Here is a 22,129-nt window from a genome sequence, read left to right on the forward strand (position 1 = left end):
CCAAGATATGTATGAGAGCATTATTCAAAAACATTGTTTTCATACCTTTGACCCTTTTTCAATCTTTAGCTGTCTTCTTACTGCAGTCAGAATTGAGCCATCCTGGTTTCTTTTCCTTTATTTTCTCTTTTTTTGGGTGCCGCTGGGATATGAGCAAATCATATCCTTATTGGAAAGGTCCTGCAAAGGTCCTTATTAGCTAGATAGCTTATTATGGTGTAACTTTCGTGTCAGACAATAAAAGAAAGAATGCATTTAGCGTTTTCATTAGTGTTTTTCAGCTATTGCTTGTGGCCAGCAGGTGGTACCCTGATATCCGGGGCCCAATGCATTTGCATAGGTTGCTTGATGGTTAAGACCACAACTCTATATTAAACAACAGTATCACATCTGTTCCCTGTATTAGTGTTAGGGTTAATATCATACAACAGTAAACCTTATTTTATCTGACCCTACCATGGCTGATTATTATGATTTACTTACATGATTCTTGCAAAACATTAATAATTTTACTATTATTTAATAAACTAAACAAACAAAGCAATACATATTCAGTATATAAAGATGAGAAACTCTAAGGGAAGGTGGGCAGTAGGCAGGTGAGAATGCTGTGTCCCCCCTTATGGAGCTCTTATGGAGAGTTTCCTTGCCACAGTCATCCTTGGCTTGCTCACTGGGGACTTGGACTCAGACACTTGTAAAGCTGCTTAGTTACAACCAGAGGTGGGACCAAGTCAGTGTTTTGCAAGTCTCAAGTAAGTCCAAGTCTTTATCCTCAAGTCCCGAGTCAAGTCTCAAGCAAAGACAGTCAACTCAAGTCAAGTCTCGAGTCAAGACAAGCAACCGTCAAGTCAAGTCCCAAGCCTGAAACTTGGAATTTCAAGTCCTTTCGAGTCTTTTTTTTTTTACAGGCACCAACGCTTTACGAATGCTACGCTGATGCATTTCTTTACTCGTTTTGTTGGTGTCCGCCAGCCAAAAGATGACAGATCATTTACATTTTATCTTCTCTTAATTACATAAATGTACTTAAACAAGAATGTTTTGTTACATCATTTTACACAAAAATAGCAAGCTTCATCGTAAGCAAGATGCTGTCATTACAAATGGTTATTCTAAACATTTGGATAAAATGTTTAAATATAGACTAATAAAAGGTTAGGGTTATTTTTTCATTGTTTTCTGTTATTGTGGGGTCACGGTGTAGGCTACTATTGTTACCTGGAGATTCAGTGGGGTCACATATTCTGATGGCTGCCGTCAGAAATGGTGACCCCAGTTAAAAAGGCTCACCTGTACATCCCATTCATGATTTCTTTGTTGTCTGCAATGGTGAGGGGATGGTAAATCTTGTTTAAGTACATTTATGTAATTAAGAGACGATAAATGTATATATAAACATCTGTCATATTTTGGCTCGTGGACATCCAACAAAATGAGTAAAGAAAGTGCATCAGCGTAGTTTCCGTAGCATTCGTAAAGCGTTTGTGCCTCTGAACAGAAACTGTGAAATAGCGCCCCCTGTGGTCACAAAACTCGACGGTCACAGAATCTGGTATAACGCTGGTCTGCGTCAGAAGGACGGAAATGAAATTAATGGGGCGCACTTTATAAATATTAATATGCGTTTTAAAATTTAGATTTGGGGTAAAAAAAAATCAAGTCTTTGCAAGTAAACAGGTTCAAGTCCAATTCAAGTCCCAAGTTATTGGTGTGAAATTCCAAGTCAAGTCTAAGTCTCTCAATATTTTTTCAAGTCAAGTCAAAAGTCTTAATATTAATGACTCGAGTTTGACTCGAGTCCAAGTCATGTGACTCGAGTCCCCACCTCTGGTTACAACAACTGTTGTAAATGCTATATAAACACATTTTGTTTGATTGATTTTGATTAATGTTCTTGTTTGATTGATACCATTTTGCAATTAGTGTCAGATATGAATATTGTGGAACTTAATTTGAAGTCTATAAGATTTCAGAATGAGAATGGATTCTATTGTCCAAATTCTAAATCTGAATTAATTTACACAAATCATTATTTTGACTTTTGTTACCTGTTTTTTCAAAAGTGCCTCATAAGTCTTGTTTCATATCTCTTCATCTGCCAAGTGTGTTGACATTCTTGGACAGCAATAATATATTAGTGGAGTAAAATACTCCACAAAAAACATGTCCAGTCCTTACTACCTGAACAGAACACCTGACTGAGTGCATAGCAGATGACTATGCTTAAAATAAAGCAATAGGCGGTCGTGATTTAAAAAGAGGTAAGGGGACAAATACCATGGCATCAGACCTAAACAATGTCTCACAACAGGTTTTTATTACCTAGGCACTTCATAAAATTTTTGCCTTGATTTTACCAATATGGAAACAACAACCGGGAGACGGTCATTTCCGTACAAGTTATTACAAGAACTGGTGATGTTACTATTAGTCCACATTATTGCCTGTTATCCGATATATGACATATATGTTTGTATAATAATACCCACTGTCTGATAGCAGAAATTAAGTGCATCAGACTAAAATGTGATCAAGAGTACACATGTTCCATCACCACTGGTTATGTTTTGGTTTTTGTTCTCAAACTAAAATGAGCTGCCTCTGTTTTAATGTTTAGCATCCATTTATGCCCTGCAGATACAGTGGTCCAGGACTGATCACCTTTTATGACTGCTCATTGAAAGGGGCATTGTATGCAATCATCAGGAAAATGAACGTTCTCCTGACTCAGCTCAACTCAGTCAACCACTGTTTTAAAAACTTCCTATTTTCTTCCATCACCAATGCCAGTAGTGCAATCTTATACCTTTCCTTGTAGCACAGCACTGCCCCATGTATTTACAACACTCTGCGATGGCTCCTTCTCAAAATCCAGAAACCACAGCCAACTATAGCTCTTTTCCTCCTCTCTTCTTTACCGTTTTTTATTCCAATAATAGTACCAAGCTCTATTGTATTGCCCTTAACCCTTATCCTCATGTATCGCTCTAAGTAAAACATCATTTCTAGCCATGAGTGTCGTCTCTCAGTCACAGCCCTCATTCACAAGTCTCTGCAGCAGCAGTGCACTCTTAATGTGATTCATTAGCATGCTATGGCATGTTTTGGGCTGTGCAGTGGCCAGCAATGCTAATAGCAGCTGCCTCTCTGCTGTAGTGAAGGAGCCGAACGCAGCAAGGCCTCACACTGAATTATCTTTCTGACAAAGGGGCAGGCTGTGGCTCGCTGCAGGCCACAGTTAATATGCCATAGCTGGGGTTCCAGCTGCCCACAAACCCAGGAAAGCTAAAGTGTGATGCAGCTTCCTGCCTCTGTCCCACTTACTGGATTAATTCCTACTGTTTCTCTCCTTCCTCCTTTTCTTTACTTTTTCTTTCTGTCTCCCTCTGACTTCCATTTTCCTAATCTCATTATCATCAACCAAATTTATTTTATTTTTTATCATGTTGAACTCTTCCTTTTTCACTCTCTTAATCTGAAATCATTTTACATTGGCCTGACCCCTGTTGCACTGTACTGCATGCATACGAGGGAATGATCTAAGTGAATGCTTTGATGAGCAATCCAAACCTAATAGCTCTGAAAATGGAATTAATTGTCATGCACAATGACATTAAAATGTTTATCTGTCCTGTTCTACTGAGATTGCTCTGCCCACATCCTCACCAGGACACATTGCTTTTTTCCTCTTGCTGCAACAGTATATGAACTGTAGTGGATAACACACACACACACACACACACACACACACACACACACAGACACACAGACACACACACAGGCTCATGCATGTATTTTTACATTCAGTCAGATACGCTTGAAACTGATTCTTTTGAGCATCAGTTATAATTTTCACACTGAATCTTAGATATATTAAGATACTAGGACTGAATCTTACTCTTTTTACCATGAATTTTATTTCACGGTACGGCCCTGACACCTGTGTCCATGTCCGCCTTGTGTTTAAGTGGTGTGTGTTTTCGTCATCATCGTTTGTAACACCTGTTCCATGGCCCGTAATGTAGTGTTGTACTTGTGCCTTGTGTGTTTATAAGTATGCTTTTTTGTCAGTTCTTGCTATGATTCACATCTCACTAGGTTATATACTGTATGTATGTTAACCATAGTACACCTAATAAACATACACCATAGCCTGCTCTCATCTCGGTGTTCTGCCTTCCTTTGCTCGTCACACAAAATGTGCGCAATATTATAAAGTAAAATGACAATATAATTAAAAAATTCAAGCTATAGAAAATATGGCCTCTTATTTTTACATAGTGAACATTTTCACATAGTGAAAACAAACCACACTTTTTGTAATTGAATTCAACCCTAGCCCATTACATGTCTTAACTATGAAGTAGCCAGTCACTAGTTACTCGACTGTACTTTAATAACCTGAGAGTAATGTAGCTACACAGCTTTTTAATTAACAAGCAGCAGTGTAATATAACATGTAATATATATTTTTTGTCAATTGTGATTTTTACACCCCAATTGAAATTTGTCTGCCCATCTGTACAGTCAGAACACACACACACACTAGTGATTACTAGGGGGCTGTGGATCACACGTGCCCAGAGCGGTGGGCAGCCCTAGCCCAGCGCCCGGGGAGCAGTTGAGGTTAGGTGCCTTGCTCAAGGGCACCTCAGTCATGGCCTCAGGTCTGGGACTCGAACCCACGACCCTCTGGTCACAAAACCAGTTCCCTACCACCAGGCCATGACTGCCCCTAATATAACAGTGAATATTTTATTATTAACTCTAACATATTGAAACATCTATGATTCACAGTGGACGCTTTTAATAACACATCAGATAACAACCAGATTACATATATTTCCTTTCAAGAATCACGAAATCAGATTCAATCTTTTTATTCATATAAGTCAATAACATGCTCCTGTTTTACCATGTCAACCAGAACATGTGTCTTTCCCACCAAATAGTCTGCCAGTCAGCACCGGTTCTGGACTGCTTTGCTTGGGGGGGCAGTAAAACATAATGACGGGGCATGTTGATAGTCATGTTTTTGAAGCCAAAAATATATTCAAGGCTTGATTTGTGCATGAATGATGACAGCCAAACTATTGATACTGGCTGTGATGTATTAGGTAAAGAAATAAAAATGCATGTTTTCGAACTTAAACTTAAAACCCAATGATTTAAAAATACATGTTGATTATATAAATGAAGAAAAAAGATTATCTAATTGTATTTCATTTCAATACACCCCCTTAATTAAATTGCCATTGCTAATAGAACAACTCTATTTCTCGAAAGGCTTTAATACAAATTTAAGTCAAAGCTGACAAATGTACCTACACACAGACTGAGAATATTCAAACGTGGAAATATGAATGAGTGAGAATATTTATATTATTGGGTAAATTAAAATATAAAGAAAACAAAAGAATACAAATTCTGTAAAAAAAAGGGTGGGGTTATTCATCACATTTCTATATTGAAAAAGAAAAAAATATGAAAGTACATAAAAAAGGAAAAATTTCCTATCTACTGCACTTTAATGGTAAAAAATCTGGTAAAGTATTGAAGTTTTTATTGATGTTATGAAATGTACTGATACAATGCAGTATTTTTGCACAATATAACAATACTGGCTGTGATGACGTTTAAACCATGAGCCGCGACGGCTTGCGCGGGGGAAAGAGCACAGTCAGCTAAAGATAGGTTTAAAGCCTGGTTTATACGTCCGCCCGTGCGCGACGGCCTTGCGCGCTGTCGATTCGCAAGGTTGTGCACCTCTCGAATTTTGTAACTTTGTGCGCGCAGCCCCTCAGCGCAATGATCAAAGTCATGTTTGCAGGGTTCATACACCTTTATAAGGTGGAATTCAAGCACTTGTACGTCACTTTAAAGGTCAATTTCAATATTTCCCAGCACATTAAACTTTATTAAGTTAAATATTTATACATATACTCGAAATGATTCACATTTTCAAAACGCCCAAACTTAACGTCTTCACGTTCTCTCATGTTTCGTCCTGGAATTACAAGAGGCTCGTATTTGTTATCGTAATACAAGAGAACTGTTCAGTCAGATAGCTATTTATTGTGAAACGAAGTAGTTACAATTTCAAGTATTTTCAAGTACTTTAGCCTAAATTCCAATACTTTTCAAAACTGAAACACAAAGCAACATTAAAATTTGTCAGGTAAATGTTCCTTCCCCTGTTTTTGAGGGGTGTTTCTTTATACTACCACATATCGTTTCGGACAACACTGCAAAGAATGTGATGCGGCAAGTATAAAAGCTTCCGCCGTTCGCACAAGTTTAGGAGAACCAAGTTAGCCTAACCGCTAACAGCTAATAAAATAATTTTAGCAACACCTATGTATGAGGTAAGTAACATTAAAGCAACGAAAAACCACAGTTAAGCAAATATTACCCGGTAGAAGTCAGTTTAAACTCAGAAGAGTGTTTACTAGTATACCTGCCTTTCGCTCACACTAACAGAACATATACTACGGAACTGAACTGTTTGGTGCAGTCTGCCGATTTTTATATGACTCAAAGAGCCAATCAGGAATAAGCAAGGAAATATTTTCACGCTGTAAAGCAAAATGCATTTTTTTGATTGGTTCAGAGATCATTTTAAAAATAGCCATTGCTTGCATTGTGCTTGGGGGGGGGGCAAAGACGCAATGCCCCCCTCAGCCCCCACCCCCCCAAGTTCAATAGTCAAAGTCAAATTTATTTATATAACGCTTTTCACAACACATGTTGTCACAAAGCAGCTTTACAGGATTTACATGGTTAACAATGCTATGGGTCCATATCCCTAATGAGCAAGCCAAAGGCGACAGTGGCGAGGAAAAACTCCCTATAGAGTGGGGATTAGGAAGAAACCTCGGGAGGACCAAGACTCAAAAGGGAACCCATCCTCCATTGGGCGGCCCGTTAGCACAAGTCCATGGTCGCAGGGTGGTTCCAAAATTCCACTGCAACAGTCAAGGGTCCTGTTCCCCGGCCAAGCAGCCACAGTCCCCTCGGTGCAGGCGGTGGGCCTCAGGTGGGCCAGCATCAGCACGACCCCTCGTGGTAATGGCTCATCCAATGCATCAATAGCATGATATTTTAAAAAGTCCAGGCAGTGAATGAATAGGTCTGTTTTAAAGTGAGTCCAAACAAGAGAGTTCCCACAATTCCTTTTCCTTCTGGCTTGAGTGTGTAATATATACATATTGTATGCAGCAAGATTAAAAAGTGATCTTATCAACCTGTTGTGTCAGGCAGACACATCAGTAATTTTTTATTCTGTCTTACTCTTTCATAAACAATTAAAGACAAGATCTTCAATGTTGCAGTAAACACAGAAATACACAGAAAAGGGAATATATTTAAGTTGCATGTTTTTGTAACATTAGACCAGCTACTGTCAATCTATTAGCTTTAGAGTTATATATTGCATATGCATATATTGAAGTTTTTTTTTTATAAAATGTGCCATATATTTATCCATTTGTGCAGCGAGAACAAACACAGTGGACAGTGGGCAGCCCTAGCCTGGCACCCAGGGAGCAGTTTCCTTCAGTAATGGCCTAATGAACCCACAACCCTACGGTCACAAGACCAGTAGCTACTAGACCATAACTGCCTATTGTGTCCCCATAATGAACCTGTTCAGTAATGATAAAAACCTTTGAACTAATGACAGATATGTACAATAGTTAAAGAGTGTCCAATGGAAAGACCAAATGCAGTATTATGTCCGCAGAGGTTACTATTCAGAAGCACAAATTCAAATGAACTGTAGTTGAAATCTGTTCTCAGTAAAATTTCAAAACATTAATATAATCTTTTTTTTTTTTATTAAATAAAATTTTGTTTAGAACAAAGGCTACTCTTACCATGCTAGATATCTTAAAAACCTATAAGCTACAAGGTTTTATTAGACCTAATCAAAACAGTTGAGAACTCTTAAAGCAGGCACTCTGTATGTCATTATGGCCTATCCTACTATTTCTTTGTCCTGTGTGTGTGTGTGTGTGTGTGGGAAGGGGGGATATTTGCTGACATACTTTGTAACTGACAGTTATATTTATTTATTTATTTAATTCTTGGAAAGGGCAATACATGTATCACTAATGGCTCTTGAGGGCCTTTTTAATGTTAGTAGCAAATTACTTCCAGTATTTCTATATTTCACACCAAGACCTGAGGGTATATACTGCTGAATATTACAAGATAATGAAAGGCCAGTCATATCTTACCCATACACATGTGCTTAGAAATGCCTTTTCCATACTAATGTATTTTTAATGCCATTTCATTTCAAGTTGTAGAGTTTAAAATGACAGACTAATAACAGCTGTATATTAAACTAATAACATTTCCAAGATTTTCTTTTAATTATTTGACATTTACCAAGAAAACACACAAGACTCTGGAAAAGGTTAATTATTGCATCAGAATGTTGAATGCAGGCTCGTTAATGATGATAACTGTGACTCATGCTTTTTCAGCTATTCATGAAATGAAGAAAATATGAAGTGAGGACAAAGTAATTAAAGGTTATTTCATCCTTTGCTTTACATAAATCATCTATAATAGTCCATTATAAAGAGACTTTGCACAAACACTAAACCTTCAAATAAACAATTTCTTCACCTGACATTTTACATTAAACAATGTCTTAACTTTTTTTAATGCACATATAGAACAGTGATCTCACTGATGATTTATAGGTCCTGAATAACCTATTTTTTGCAGATGTAATGTTTGTTAAAAAGCTTCATGAACATATTCTTATATAACCCAAGCAAGCTCATCTACAACCATTCATACTGTGCAGTAAGTAGAAGAGATTCTGAGACTACACATTTCCTGCACTCCTAATACAAAATACTGGCAGATGCCCAGGCAAAACCAGCCTATGAGTCACATCTTTAAAAGCTTTGCCCACTGCAGCCAGCACCCAATATTCCTGATTAAAGTAGGATGGACACTGAGGATGTGGAGCCAAAAAGCCTTTTATTTTTTAAATATTCATCACTCCAATGCGTATTTAATCCTATTTTCAAAGGGGACTGGGGGAGGGGGAATTTGTAATTGCAACTTGGGGAGATGCAGTCATAAAAACAGTATCAATAACACCACAGCACCATCACCACCACCATTTGACCCATACCCATGTCAAGGAACATGTCTAGATGTGGTGGTAATATTTTTTAGCCCATTTTTGGTTACTGTTCCCACTACACTTGTTTTTCAGCAAATGGGAGGATTTGTGACTTTTAGTTAAATTTAAGGCAGCAGGTGGTTCTTTAATTCTATTTTCATTTATGGAAAACTGATTGCTCAATTAAAGATGGAAAATCTGAATTACAAGATGGTGCAAATAGGGATTGAACTTAATAAGATCGATCGCTAAAACTCTGGCTCCAGGTTCCAGGATTGTGTGACGGGCGAGGAGTGCAAAAATAAAAAAGATGTGATCATGCCAGTTTCAGGCAAAAGGGGGCATTTAATGGCTAAAATGCACAAAAACAAAACCTGTGACATAATCAAAATAAAGGATACAATAACCAGCAGTCAACTGGAATAAAAACAAGAAATATATACAAACAAAGGACCCTCAGGTGTCGGGGATCATAATAGGCCCCACCCACCTGAAGGACGAACACAACGCAACAACAACAGGACAACATGAAATACTGCCGCTGCAGACAGAGGCGGCCGGCAGGGGGCCTCCGTACCGTGACAGATTGAGGACTGAGTCACAGCTCTTACACCCTTACCACTCCATTAAATGCACTTTAGCAGGAATATTCTTTTAACCTCTTAGGCATTATATTCCTACATAAGTGTACATAATGTAACACAATCATTTCCCACAGGATTTTACTGTGTTTGGATGGTTCTTGGAAGTTCCAGTTTACAGTGCAATCCAGGTTCACTGAACTGCCAAAATGAAATCATAATGGCAGCACGTAACGACATGTGCAAATTGTATCGTAATAAACACTATGCTGCAAAACAGCTTCTGACAGCACTTAAAGCATGGGTCTCTCCTTTCCTCTAACAACTCTAAGCATGTAAAGCAGGCAATTTGCTCAACACAATAGAGCCATAAGCTCATTTAAAAGCTGTGATGGCACCATTTTCTTTTTTCTCTGCTATCTCTCTAATTAGGCAAACTTAGCCTGAAGCCAGTTGTTCCACTGGCAATTCATGTGTAGCCACTCCTTGTTAAACCCCCCCTAGGAAACACATCTGCATAGCATGTCATCATTTAGGACAGGCTTCTTCATGAATACTTAAAAATATGAATATATGAAATATATGAGCCAAGGTCAGCATTTAAAAGACACCAAACAGAAGCAATGGGAATGGCATTAAGGATACAACAGAAATTCTATATTGCCCTCAAACATTATAGGCATATTTCAGGTACAATCATTGCTTATAGTGGGATGTAGTGATATTTAATCTGACAAGCTTTCTTGGTAAATAGATCTCTGTTGTGCTTAGAAATATTGTGCAATAGCACAAAACCTTCTGTGATCTAATCGAAGATGCTCCTCCATGTTTTAGGGTGGTGTATATGGGTTTCCTATGGCTCTACCTTTTAAGGAATTAGAGGCCATTATCTGTATGGAACTGGTTTAGAGTTTGTAGATTGTGCGACAAGTGATGATCAATACCCCTGCTTTGTGAGTCAGACCTTTTTGTTCCAAATAACTATTGACAGGCCCCTCTTTTTTATACGTCGCTGTTGTCAGAATTTTGCTTACCAGTATCCCCTATTATTCACTTTCTCTTTCCAACATGAATTGATTATAAGAGTGTAAAATATGTTTAATGTATGTGTATATCTCCCTGGTAAGTTGAATAAGATTTTCATCAAAGTCAAATTTTTTTGACAATACATGTTGTCACAAAACAGCTTTACAATCTTATGGGATCAGATTTCATCACACCATGCCTATTTCTAATATAATATTTAAAAATACTTGGAATGAACCTAATATTGCATAATTATCACTTAATTGTATGTAATGCAAAGCAGCAGAGGCAGAGGTTGGAAAGGAAGTGGGGACCCCATAGTATCAGCAAAGTGGTTGTAATGTAATAAGCAGTCTCTGCTTAATGGAGTCAGGCCCTCCATTTAAGAGAATAAAGGCAGTGGTATGTATGCGTGCTCTCTCTCTCTCTCTCTCTGTTGGGTCTGGATATAAATCAGCAGTACATCAGCTGAGTGGCTGGCCAGCCATAGATGTGGATAGAGACTGATGAAAATGGTCTTTGGCAGATATTTTGCTTTGTGTTTGTCCCTGTTTGTGGCATTGCTGTGCTTCACACACACACACACACACACACACACACACACACACACACACACACACACACACACACACACACACACACACGCACACACACACACAAACTCTTCAAATACATCAGAGAGAAACTGAACATGCAGAAGATTTGTGTGTTGATTATGGGTTGCTTATCATTTTAGTTCAATTCTTTTTTAACAATGCTGTGACAAGTTTTGTTTTTTTATGACATGAATAAAAATTATGACGAATTATAAATTCATCACGTTACAATTTCCATGACGAGCAGTATTAATTATAAGGTTAATTAATTGATAAATATGGTTATCACTTCCCTCTTCCCAATACCCAATGATAAATTAGAGCTTACAATGACATAAGTGAAATAAGAAAAATATCGAAATATTTTAATTTTATTTCAATTATCAAATTCTTGCCTCATCAATTTAGATACAGTCCCTGTACTATGTGCCTCACATTAACATTTTCATTCTAGTTTCCTTGTGCTCACATTAGCAGTGTTAAAATGGTTAGGTGAACAAAACTGGCACGTTTCACGTATATTTGGAGCCAATTATTTCCCTAGCTAATTGCTTCCCTTTATGAGAATGTTACACTTTCTTGTAGTGTTAATATCAAAATTCTAAATGTGTTCTAAAAGGTTCTAAATACGTTTGGGTGAAAATGTATTTTTTTACTTTACAGAAAAATGTCATTGTTTTAGTGCTCATTATCTAGAACATTAGCACAGTTCCTTTACTGTGCATTCTCTTTTTTTGTGCGGTAATACGTGTTCCACAGAGGACCATCCTCCTTTTGAATGTAACTGGAAGATAGCAGTGCTCTTCCTCCTCTTCTTTTTCCATCTCACTCACTCTAACTCTTTTCTTTCCTCCCTCCCAGGCACCTCAACATATGGGTCCATTGCCATTCTATAGATATGAGCAGCCCATCATAAACTACTGCCAGGCCCACCGGCCTCTGCATATCACCATGGGCTTCGATGCTCCATCACAGGCCCTGGAGGAGCGGGGAGTACGAGTTTGCAGTCCTGCCCCTAACTCCAACCTCCTCCCCGCCAAGCCTGCAGCCTCTCTCTCTGACATCCTTACCCTGCCACAGTGAGCCCCATTTAGGGACAGATATGCGGACACCCTCTCTCCCTGTCCTCCATGAATATCACCAGAGGACTGATGCTGAATCCCCAAAATGAACCATACTGAACTGATGGGGAAAGGCAGTTGGAGCAGAGTATGTTGTCCAGCACGACTGAAAATTCCAATAGAACTTCACTAAATGATGGCAGTAGGCCTTTCTGGTATGGCTGGCAGAGATTCACTCAAATGGTTTGTGTAATTTAGGAATGTGATAAGGTGTTTTCTCAGCCATTTAGCTGATTTAACATGTATGATCATTAGATTCTTTAACTTCATCACTTGATTGTTGATGACATGGTTTCATACTGTATAATGCAAAACGTGAAAGGACTCAACATGATTAATAACCATCATTGCGTGCATTGACTCAACTGTATCATGTGTACACATTTTGATAAATGAATGTTGGCATTTTCACAGAGAAAGCAATTAAATAAGAAGTGTTCATTAGGTTGAATTGAAGGGGAAACAGAGCAATGAGAGACGGAATCGCAGAACAAATTAAAGTTTAGTAGAGCTAAAAAGAGTTCCTTTCAGCTCTGTCTAATGAGGCTGCCAGCCAGTGAGGCTTACGGTCCATCAAGTCTCTCATGACTGAATTACACAAACCGAGCTATCCAAATTCAATTACTCAAGGTAAGATGAGAAAAAGTTAGTCTGAAAATGGGTTATATAAGTCTCCATACTTATACTTTCTGATTAATAATTAATAATTGTTTTTTTTATAGCTAAGTTCCTGGTTTTGTCTAACCATGTGTTTTGTTTGTTTGTTTGAATACAGTAGTCAAACATTTAATTCCCAAATTGTTAATACAGAGCATTTTTCAGAACTGAGCAAAATGTTTAATTTCCACATCTGTGGGGATTTTCATGTTCATAAGGTGCCTTTATGAAATGTTTTGACAAACCCACGTTAGAAAACTAGATAACATATACAGTATATTTATGTAATTTTTGGCCAACACACATTCCAGAGAAAACTGTAAAAATTACAGGAACATAAAGAGAGGGAGAGAGACAAAGAATGATGTACAGATAATGTATATATGAATGGTACATCCCTTGGCCCCTTGTACTTTGTCTTGTAAATAAGCTGTAAATAAAAAAGGATGTCCTTTGCTTCTTCAGAAATACAATTTTGTGATCTAGGAGAGGAGCCTTATCTTTCCAAGGTGAACTTATAAACTACTGTGTGTGTGTGTGTGTGTGTGTGTTTGTGTGTGTGTCTGTCTGTGTGTGGATGCACGCAGGCACATATGCATGTGTAATTGCATGCATATGCGTTTGTGTGTATGAAAGAGAAATAAAGATGGACTATCTTTTGGAATATTAGGCTTGTCTTTAACATGTGGAGATTTTTTTCCATTGACTTGTTTTACCATTTTAAATAATTGCAACATATGTTTGATGCATCTGTCAGCCAAAACTGTGTGCAATAGAATTCAGTTCTCCATTAAACACTCAACATGGTTTTCCTATCAAATGTTTTATATGAGTATTTATGTGATAAGTGAAAGAAAAAAGTTACTGTATGATTTAGTTTTCATGGTCCATAAACTAAATGTCCTAGGCACTGGTCACTTTCTTTTGTGTGTCATTTGACTGTATTCCCTGTATACTAGCAATTAGAACCAAGTTAATTTTGTCTATACAATAGGTATAAAACTTAAAATTGGACTGTCAAGCTGCCTCTTATTTTGTGTCTTGTTGAAGTATATATGGGACAACCTACATGTCAGACATGGTTTTTGCTTAGAAAATAAGCAGTTTTGGTTATTACATACACATTTGTTCTTCATGGTTATTCATACTATTCCAAAATTATTGCTACGGCTATGTCATTGAAGAGCATAAAGGATCTTATAAAATCGCTATTCTCTTTTTGTACTTAAATAAATCAGCATGCTAATGGGAAGTAAATGGCCATTTTATGATTTGCATACCAGCAAAATTCATGTGTCCATCATATTGTTTATATTTTGATGATATTTTGATCACTTTCAATCGAGCTTGATGTGATACCTTATTTTGGAACATAAAATTCTCAAATTTGTCAGTCATGTAGTTTCATTCTCCATGGGAGAATACGTCAGTGATAGAAAACAATTGTCAGCTGATAGAGAAGATAAAGAGGTAGAAACTCTTTGTCCAGTGTGCTGTTCTATAACAGCAGCAGGATGTCAACCATCCCTCTCACTGTTGTTTGGAGATTGCAGGTTTTCTCTGTTTAATAGTGTAGGCCTCATTTTGATGAGGAAAGACCCAAGGTACCCAACACAGCAGATGCTGGCTTATTGTTCCTCACCCAGCATCAAGAGAAAGTAAATTACTCTTTGCAGTTCTGTAGGTAGAAAACATTTGGTCATCCTTCTCTTGTTTCTTTGTGAGATTCATCAGTGCACATGTATTATCATTCTGGTGTTATGTTCGGTCATCAGCAAAGCTACAACCCAGTTCATCTCTGTCTCAGATTAACCTTTGTAATGTGTTGCAGTAGTGTTTTCTTACTTTTTTTCATTCAGCCCAATTCTATAGATTCTCCAGAAAAGGATTCTAATAAGTAAAATTAGGCACAGCTATAAGTTTTTTTATACAGTGAACTGCACATATTAACCTTGATGTGTTCAAATAAAAAAAAAATGTCATGCACTGCAGTGAACATTACTGCATCCTTGTGTTTGCCCCTCTTTAACATTGTCCTTAAGATTCAATTAGCCTCATAGTAGCCAATAAAAAATCACCAATAAAAAACTAATGTAGTTCATATTCACTTTCATGAAGTGATTTATACACACAGCACATTTTAAATAGACTATCCAAACTCGTAGGATAATTATTTACCCCAGCATCTTTCATCTCTTTTCAGTTCACTACCTAATGTTATAATCTAGCAGCATGATCACTGGGCAAAGCAGCAGATCCAACAGTAGAGGCTTCAAAAAGGCCTTTGATTCTGCCCTGAAGGCTCTCTTTGCTGCTGGCTCCATCCTGTCTTTACAAAATGTGCATTTATAAACGTTTCATATCTCTGTATTGAAATGAGGAAGAATGGAACAGTTCAGATATTAAAATGTAAAGAGAACACGCAACTCAGTAGATACATGAAAAACTATTTCATGTAGCTTGCTCACGTAAAAGAGAACATTAATATACATGACCATTCACAGCATTTATCATTCTCACACATGTTTTATTTTCAATTTATTGCTGGTATATTTTATTTTGTATAATGACTTCCTAAATTTGATTAAAATAACCGTATGATTTATATGTATATTGTTTTATTTTCTTCTTTCACAATTAAAGTCCACATTATGAATTCTGAGTTTTAAAATTATTATAAAAACTTTTAACGAAAAAGGAGGACACTGAAATGACCTTGACAGTTATATAAGAACTGAAGAGCAAGTGTGCTATTCTGAACCATATAGGCACACAAGCACAATCTGGATTTAGATTCTATAACTCAAATTCAACTAATTTTCTTGAGGGTGTACAACATGCAAGTGCAAAGGCAATTCTAGTATTCTGCACATTCACAAACTGCACAAAAATGCACAAGATAATGTTTATACACATTACAGCTAAGAGTGACTAGATGGTCTGATAATATGATTGGGTTGGATAATATGGCATTCATTTTTATTATGTATGGAATACTGTATCAGGGACATGAACTTGTTAAAGTTATCTGGGCAACTAGGATGCAACCTGAGGATAATGATCAGCGAAATACAGAGAACTTTGTGCATTAGTACCACTATGACAGGCAGATAGGAGAATGTGCTAGTCAATAGTATGGAAAGAAACGGTCCTGAATTCTAAACATCTGCCATGTGTCCATTTATGGTTTATAGGATGTTTTTTTCCTAGACTGCACATTGTCATGTGTGAATAGCTGACAGCCATCCAGTCAGCAGAGATTTTCACAGAATAACAGGTCTTGCACCCTTACACTCTACTGTCCCAGAAGAACCCTTGAATTATGTGTGGACTCAACAAAGAAAAAAAGCAAAGTGGTTTGGGGAAAGTATGAAGGCTGAGTACTTTGCTGTTTATTTCGTTAGTATACTCAGTCTTCTCTGCAGCTCTGTACAAGGTCCTGTCATAGCAGGGACAGGAATAGGAAGGCAGGGCAACAGTGAAGGGCCCTGATTTCCCAAGGGAGTCAGTAGGGAGAGAGGGAAGGAAAGAGCATTGCCTACACTCACATGGACTGCTGCAGATAGACAGTCCATGGGTCTACAGTAGAATGGCACCACTGCTATCACCACCGAATCTATTTTTAAAACCTCAGTGGTAGACCCTGTCTTTTTGTTAAAGCTCTTTGTCCTCCAGGTGGGTCTGAGGATTCTGATCTCGGGGTCAAGGTTGATCTGTGCAGACGTCTCTCTGCTCTGTTCAGTTTAGCAGATAGTAGTAAACTTGTCTTGGATTTTTTGTAATTTGTTGTAATTTGTTGGAATGGGGCAGTGAGTCACTGTGGTAAATGAGGGAAGCTGAGTGGTTGCCACTGCAAATGTTTACAAAGGTAAATAATAGTGTGCCTGCTGCAGCAAATTGAGGGGGGAAAGCATGACAAATAGCAACAACCAAAACAAACGGAAATACGGTAATGGACTGCAGAGGATTTATTTTTCTCAATCTCACTTTTTTTTTCTTTATGGTTTCTATGTCTGTGTTTGGATTTGCTCCAAAGGAATTTTTTTTGTAATGCTGCAGATAGACAATAGCGATTCATAGGATTCTTTTTGATTAGTTTTTCTTCCAGTTTACATTTGACTAAATTAAATACTTAAAAAAGAAAATTACTGAGTATATGAGGCATGAAAGGAACACTGGGTATGGTTTGCCCACAAAACAGGAACAATGAAGTACAAAGCAATGTATTAGGAATTATATTCTTTAATTAAGTGTAATTAATTAAAATAAAAAACAGTAAACATTTTCACATGAATGAACTCTATAGAATGTAGAAGGTGGAAAGATTCAGACAATTACACTCAGTCAATAGAGGAACGATTAACTCTCAGACAAAAAAAATTCTTCAAAAAACAAAGCATATTTGAAGAATCTATTGTCTACTCATTCTGACAGATGTTTTACATGGATACAAGGTGAATAGAGAAACGGGTTCTTAATCTTTAGAATTGTATATTATTAGATTTATATTTTATAGTGAAATGCATATAAAATCAGGTCACATCCCTTTTGAAGGAGTGTGGCACCATAGGACATCATTTTGAATACATGACAGGGAATCAGTCCTTCTGTCTTGCCTTCATTTGAAAACTCTGCATGGCATTAATCTTAATGAAGAGCTACACAGATAGGGTTTGAATGCAGGAGATATGAAGTGTCCTTGGCAGGCTGAGTGGCAGTCATCCACTTTATTATGCTCACTTTTCCTCCTTTGTGCCTCTTATCTGGAGATGTACAAAGATGTTGAATGACCTCACCAGGGCCAAAATCAGATAGGACTGCATTGAGCACTGCCAAAAAAAGACACCCATGGATGAAGATTTTGAGAAGGCTTTATGGTAGAGTTTCACATGCCAGTAGAAAGAAAATGAAGAATAGGTGTGAAATGTTAACTGTTCCGAGGGAAAAGATTGCTGTTGTCACCCTATTGCATAATGGGCACCCCTTGGGTATTACTGAAGAATAGATTGTATGATATGTGGAGAAAGATACTGACAATCTGGGTCAAAAACTAAGTAGATTTTTGTACCAAGCAGTTATTGCCTCTTTCTCCTCTACAGTCTGTCTACCTAATACCTCCCTAAATATTATTATTATATATTTACAGTAGATTTGTACAGGACGTATTTTACACACAGTCTACAAAAAACAGTTTAGCTTAATATTTTAAAGATTACTGAACTGTAGTTTATCTGGAAGTTTTTTCAGCAGTGCATAGGTAGATGCTTTTCAAGTATATGCTGAATAAATGATCTTCTCTCCAGTATCTGAACCTTCATAAGCGAAATAATCAGCTTTATGCTAAGAATGAAATAAAAACAATTACATTTGCAGTAGGATCCTGTGTCATCTACAGCATGAAACAATTTACACAAAATTTAAAAAGTGCTACTTAAAAAAGTGCTACTTTAAAAAGTGGGGTATCAAATGAGTTACACACTGAGAGATTCATGTACAGAGCAGTGCAACAACAGATTTAAAAATCACTCATATCTGAGTTTAATATTAATGCCAAATCATCCTTAGAGGAAGACCATAAATCTGAAAATGAATATATGGTGTGTGAGTTTCATACTCCTATAATTGCAGTATCACTGTCTAATTATGAACTGTAATCATGCAGTTAAATGTCTCACCACCTGAAAATGTTGCATTACAATACCTCTTCATCCCAGCTCAGTCTGTTGGATATTCAATTAGAGCAAAGTTAATTTCACTCCCTGAAATTAACATGAAAGGGGGCTTCAATCAACCTCAAGGAAAAAAAAAGCTTAGTAAATGTACAACCATTGACAAGATTACTTCAGCCGAGATTAAATTTGGGACTTGAATAAGGCATTCTTCCATGTTTACATTCAGGTGCAATAAATGGATACTAACAACTAATTCATTAGATCAAAACAGGGTTGAAATTAAATATTAATGTTATAGTATGATATGGAAACTTTATCTGTTGATTCATACTGAAATCTGATTATGATTTTGAATGCATTTCATTTCATTTACATTGATTTTCTGATATGTTTTAACATAAAATAAAAGAAAGTGAACTTAACATGCTTGCTGTCATGCCTGGCCCTGCCCCCACCTGTCAGTTATGTTGTTGTTTATGTGAACATGTGCTATCTATCTTAGTCCATCCTTGTGTTTTGTAACCCTGCCCCTTGTTAGAGAGATCATGTGCAACTCATTAAAGGTGCAGCTCATTTATGTAGTACTTATTCTGGATATTGTGTTTCATTTTTTACATTCCTGCTGTAGCACCCCCAGACCCACCAAAGTATTTTTGGGGAACTCACCAGGTCCTGGAGCAGGACGCCATATTAGTGGTTTCCGTGCCATAGGATGCCGCACCAGTGGTTACAGCGCCTTTTGTCGCCATGCCAGCAGCTGCAGTGCCTCTAGACGCCATCCCCATGGCTGAAGCAGCTCCCGTTACCGTGACCTGAGGGGCATCAGCTCCCATTCCTGTGAACCAAGAGGGGTTGCCTGCTGTTCCTGTGGCCTGCCAGCAGCCTGTTCCTGAACCTGAGACCCAAGACAGGCTTGCCCTGGAGGCCACTTGACCTGTGGTGGTATTTATGGACAGACTGGTTTTAACGCAAGTACGGCCTCCACCAGTGAGGTTGGGAATGTGAGTGTTCCTCGTGTTTGTAACGTTCTTGCTTGTATGTACGCCCAGTCCGTTATTCCCAGCTCCAGTTCCAGGTTTAGTGTTTGTTCCGGTTTCTGTGCCAGTGTCTTGGTTTATTCCAGTCCCTGTACCTGTCTCTACTCCTGGGTTTTGTGTGTCAGTTCCTGTCAGGATCCCTGTTCCCAAATCCCTGTTCCTGGTTGTGTGATCCACCTTGTTCCTGTATGTATCTGTGGTCCTTCTTATACTTACCTCAGTTATTGCCTTGTCCTGTGTTCCTAGTCCGATTATTTCCCCTGTGCCTTTCTAACCCAGCCCCCCCGTTAGAGAGGTCATGTGCTGTTTGTTTAGGTTCATGTCTATCCTTTGTTGGTTTTTTAGTTAACATTGGATATCTGTCATAGTTTCAGTTTGTGTGCTCATTTCGTGTTTTATTTCATTCACGCCCCAATGTGGAGTATTACTCCAGCTTTGAAATACTAGAGATATCAGTGTTATGATGAATGATCCTCTCAATTGTAACATAAGACAAAATTTCAGATCACATAAATAAATTAGAATGCAACTTCCCTCAGATATGATAAATCTACCATGAAATAACACTTTAGTCAGGGATTTTTGTGAGTCTCGAGTAACATTTATATTTATGCCATCATAAGAAGAGAAAACAACAATTAATGTATCTTCTGACACCTGTTTATTTATCATACACTGGTTCTAAGGGAGCACGTTTGTGACGGGCAGGGGTGAGCAACGAAAAGGAAGCGATCACGCCAAGTCTCAGGGAAAAATGATGGTTTAATAGAAAGTGTGCAAACCTAAAACCCGTGCACTATCTCCAAATTAAGGATATAATGACCAGCGGTCAACTGGTACAAAGACAAGACATATATAGGCAAACCAACTACCCTCAGGTGAGACGGATCACGGGCTCCGCCCACCTGAGGGACGCACATGACGTCACCAGACAACAACAACAACAGGCGCTGTGGACAGAGGTGGCCGGTAGGGGGCCGCCTCACCGTGACAGACCCCCCCACCAAGCCGCACTCCCCTCCACTGGGTGTGTGGCACACAGCGGCTGCACACAAAACATGAAGGGGCAGGAAGGCAGAGACAGGCAGGAACACACCTCCTGCCGTCCGGGAGCTGAAACATAAAACACAAAACATTAGGCAGCTCACCACGGGCCGTTAACAACACAAAACCACGCCCCAGTCGGTCACAGGGCCCTCACGCCCTAACCGGCATTCAGCCGGTAAGCCCCACGGGTGTGAGGACGAGGGCCTACGGCTCCTCTCGTCCCTCATGTGTGTGTGTGGGTGTGCAGGCTACCTCTCCAAGGCGTAGCTACTTCACCTCCTGGACCTACCTCCTCCCAGAGCTGACCCCTGCCTTCTGCTAGGGGTCACCCCAGCCTCCTGGGGAGCCAACCCCTCCCGGGGCCTCTCATCTCAAGGTGGACTCCTCCACCCAACCCAGGAGCGCCAGAGACCGAGGCCCAGAGCACCCCCGACGCGGGCTAGGGAGCAGCCCCAAGGGCCTCCTGGTCACCCCAGGCAGGAGGAAGGATCTCCATCCCCAGCAGGAGCTTTTCAGACCGGAGCCCCATGGTCCCCAAACATCCGGGGGCCCCAGCCCTCTAGGGAGGGGCTCTTCACGACCGGGCTCCGGTCACCCCACAACACAAGGGGGCTCCTGCCAGGTGGAGACCCCCACAAGGTCCAGGAACACTGCCAAGGAGAAGCACCTGCACAAAGAACGCAACCTCACACACACACACACACACACACATATATATACAAACAAACACAAACGCGCCTTAGACGCCCTCCATGCCATACCCAGTGGCACGGGACCACAGCCGGTCCCCCCCCCAAACACACATTTAAGGGGAGGAGCATGGGTGGAATTACATTTAACAGTTGACATCACGCTAGGACAACACACACGCAAAGACTAGACAAGCAAACAAAAACGGTGCACAGACCGACAGACGGGACCTACATATGCGCGCTCGACATAAACACACAGTGACGCGCGCCGCTCAGAGTCGCAGTCGCTCCCCACATTTAACACAAGACACACGGGGAGCGAGGCGACGGGGAGCGAGGCGACGGTGACGAGCGGCGACCGCGACACACACAAGAGCCTTCCAGGGAAGACGCCCTGGTCCTCGCCGTGCCACAAACACAGACACGGCGGAGCTCTTCAAACAAGCAAACAAACAACAGACACGAAGAGTTTTCCCAGGGCAGACAGCCCTGGTCCACGCCGTGCCACAAACACAACACAAAAGCACGGCGGAACTCTTCACAAATCACCAC

The 22,129-nt window shown here is 39.2% G+C and overlaps 1 protein-coding gene across 3 annotated transcripts in view; it reads left to right on the forward strand.

Annotated features, from left to right (window-relative positions):
* The window catches only part of LOC143512734 (leucine-rich repeat transmembrane neuronal protein 4), a 146,088-nt gene extending 130,395 nt beyond the window's left edge, over positions 1 to 15,693 (forward strand). For 2 of the 3 annotated variants that reach the window (XM_077003368.1, XM_077003367.1), the window contains exon 3: positions 12,213 to 15,693. In XM_077003368.1, the coding sequence (XP_076859483.1) occupies positions 12,213 to 12,434 (222 nt within the window). In that variant the 3' untranslated portion in view covers positions 12,435 to 15,693. The remainder of the gene's footprint in view (positions 1 to 12,212) is intronic. The other variant, XM_077003370.1, reaches the window with a different exon arrangement.
* The last annotated feature ends 6,436 nt before the right edge of the window (positions 15,694 to 22,129 follow it).

Source organism: Brachyhypopomus gauderio, chromosome 4, assembly GCF_052324685.1.
Source record: "Brachyhypopomus gauderio isolate BG-103 chromosome 4, BGAUD_0.2, whole genome shotgun sequence".
NCBI lineage: Eukaryota > Metazoa > Chordata > Actinopteri > Gymnotiformes > Hypopomidae > Brachyhypopomus > Brachyhypopomus gauderio.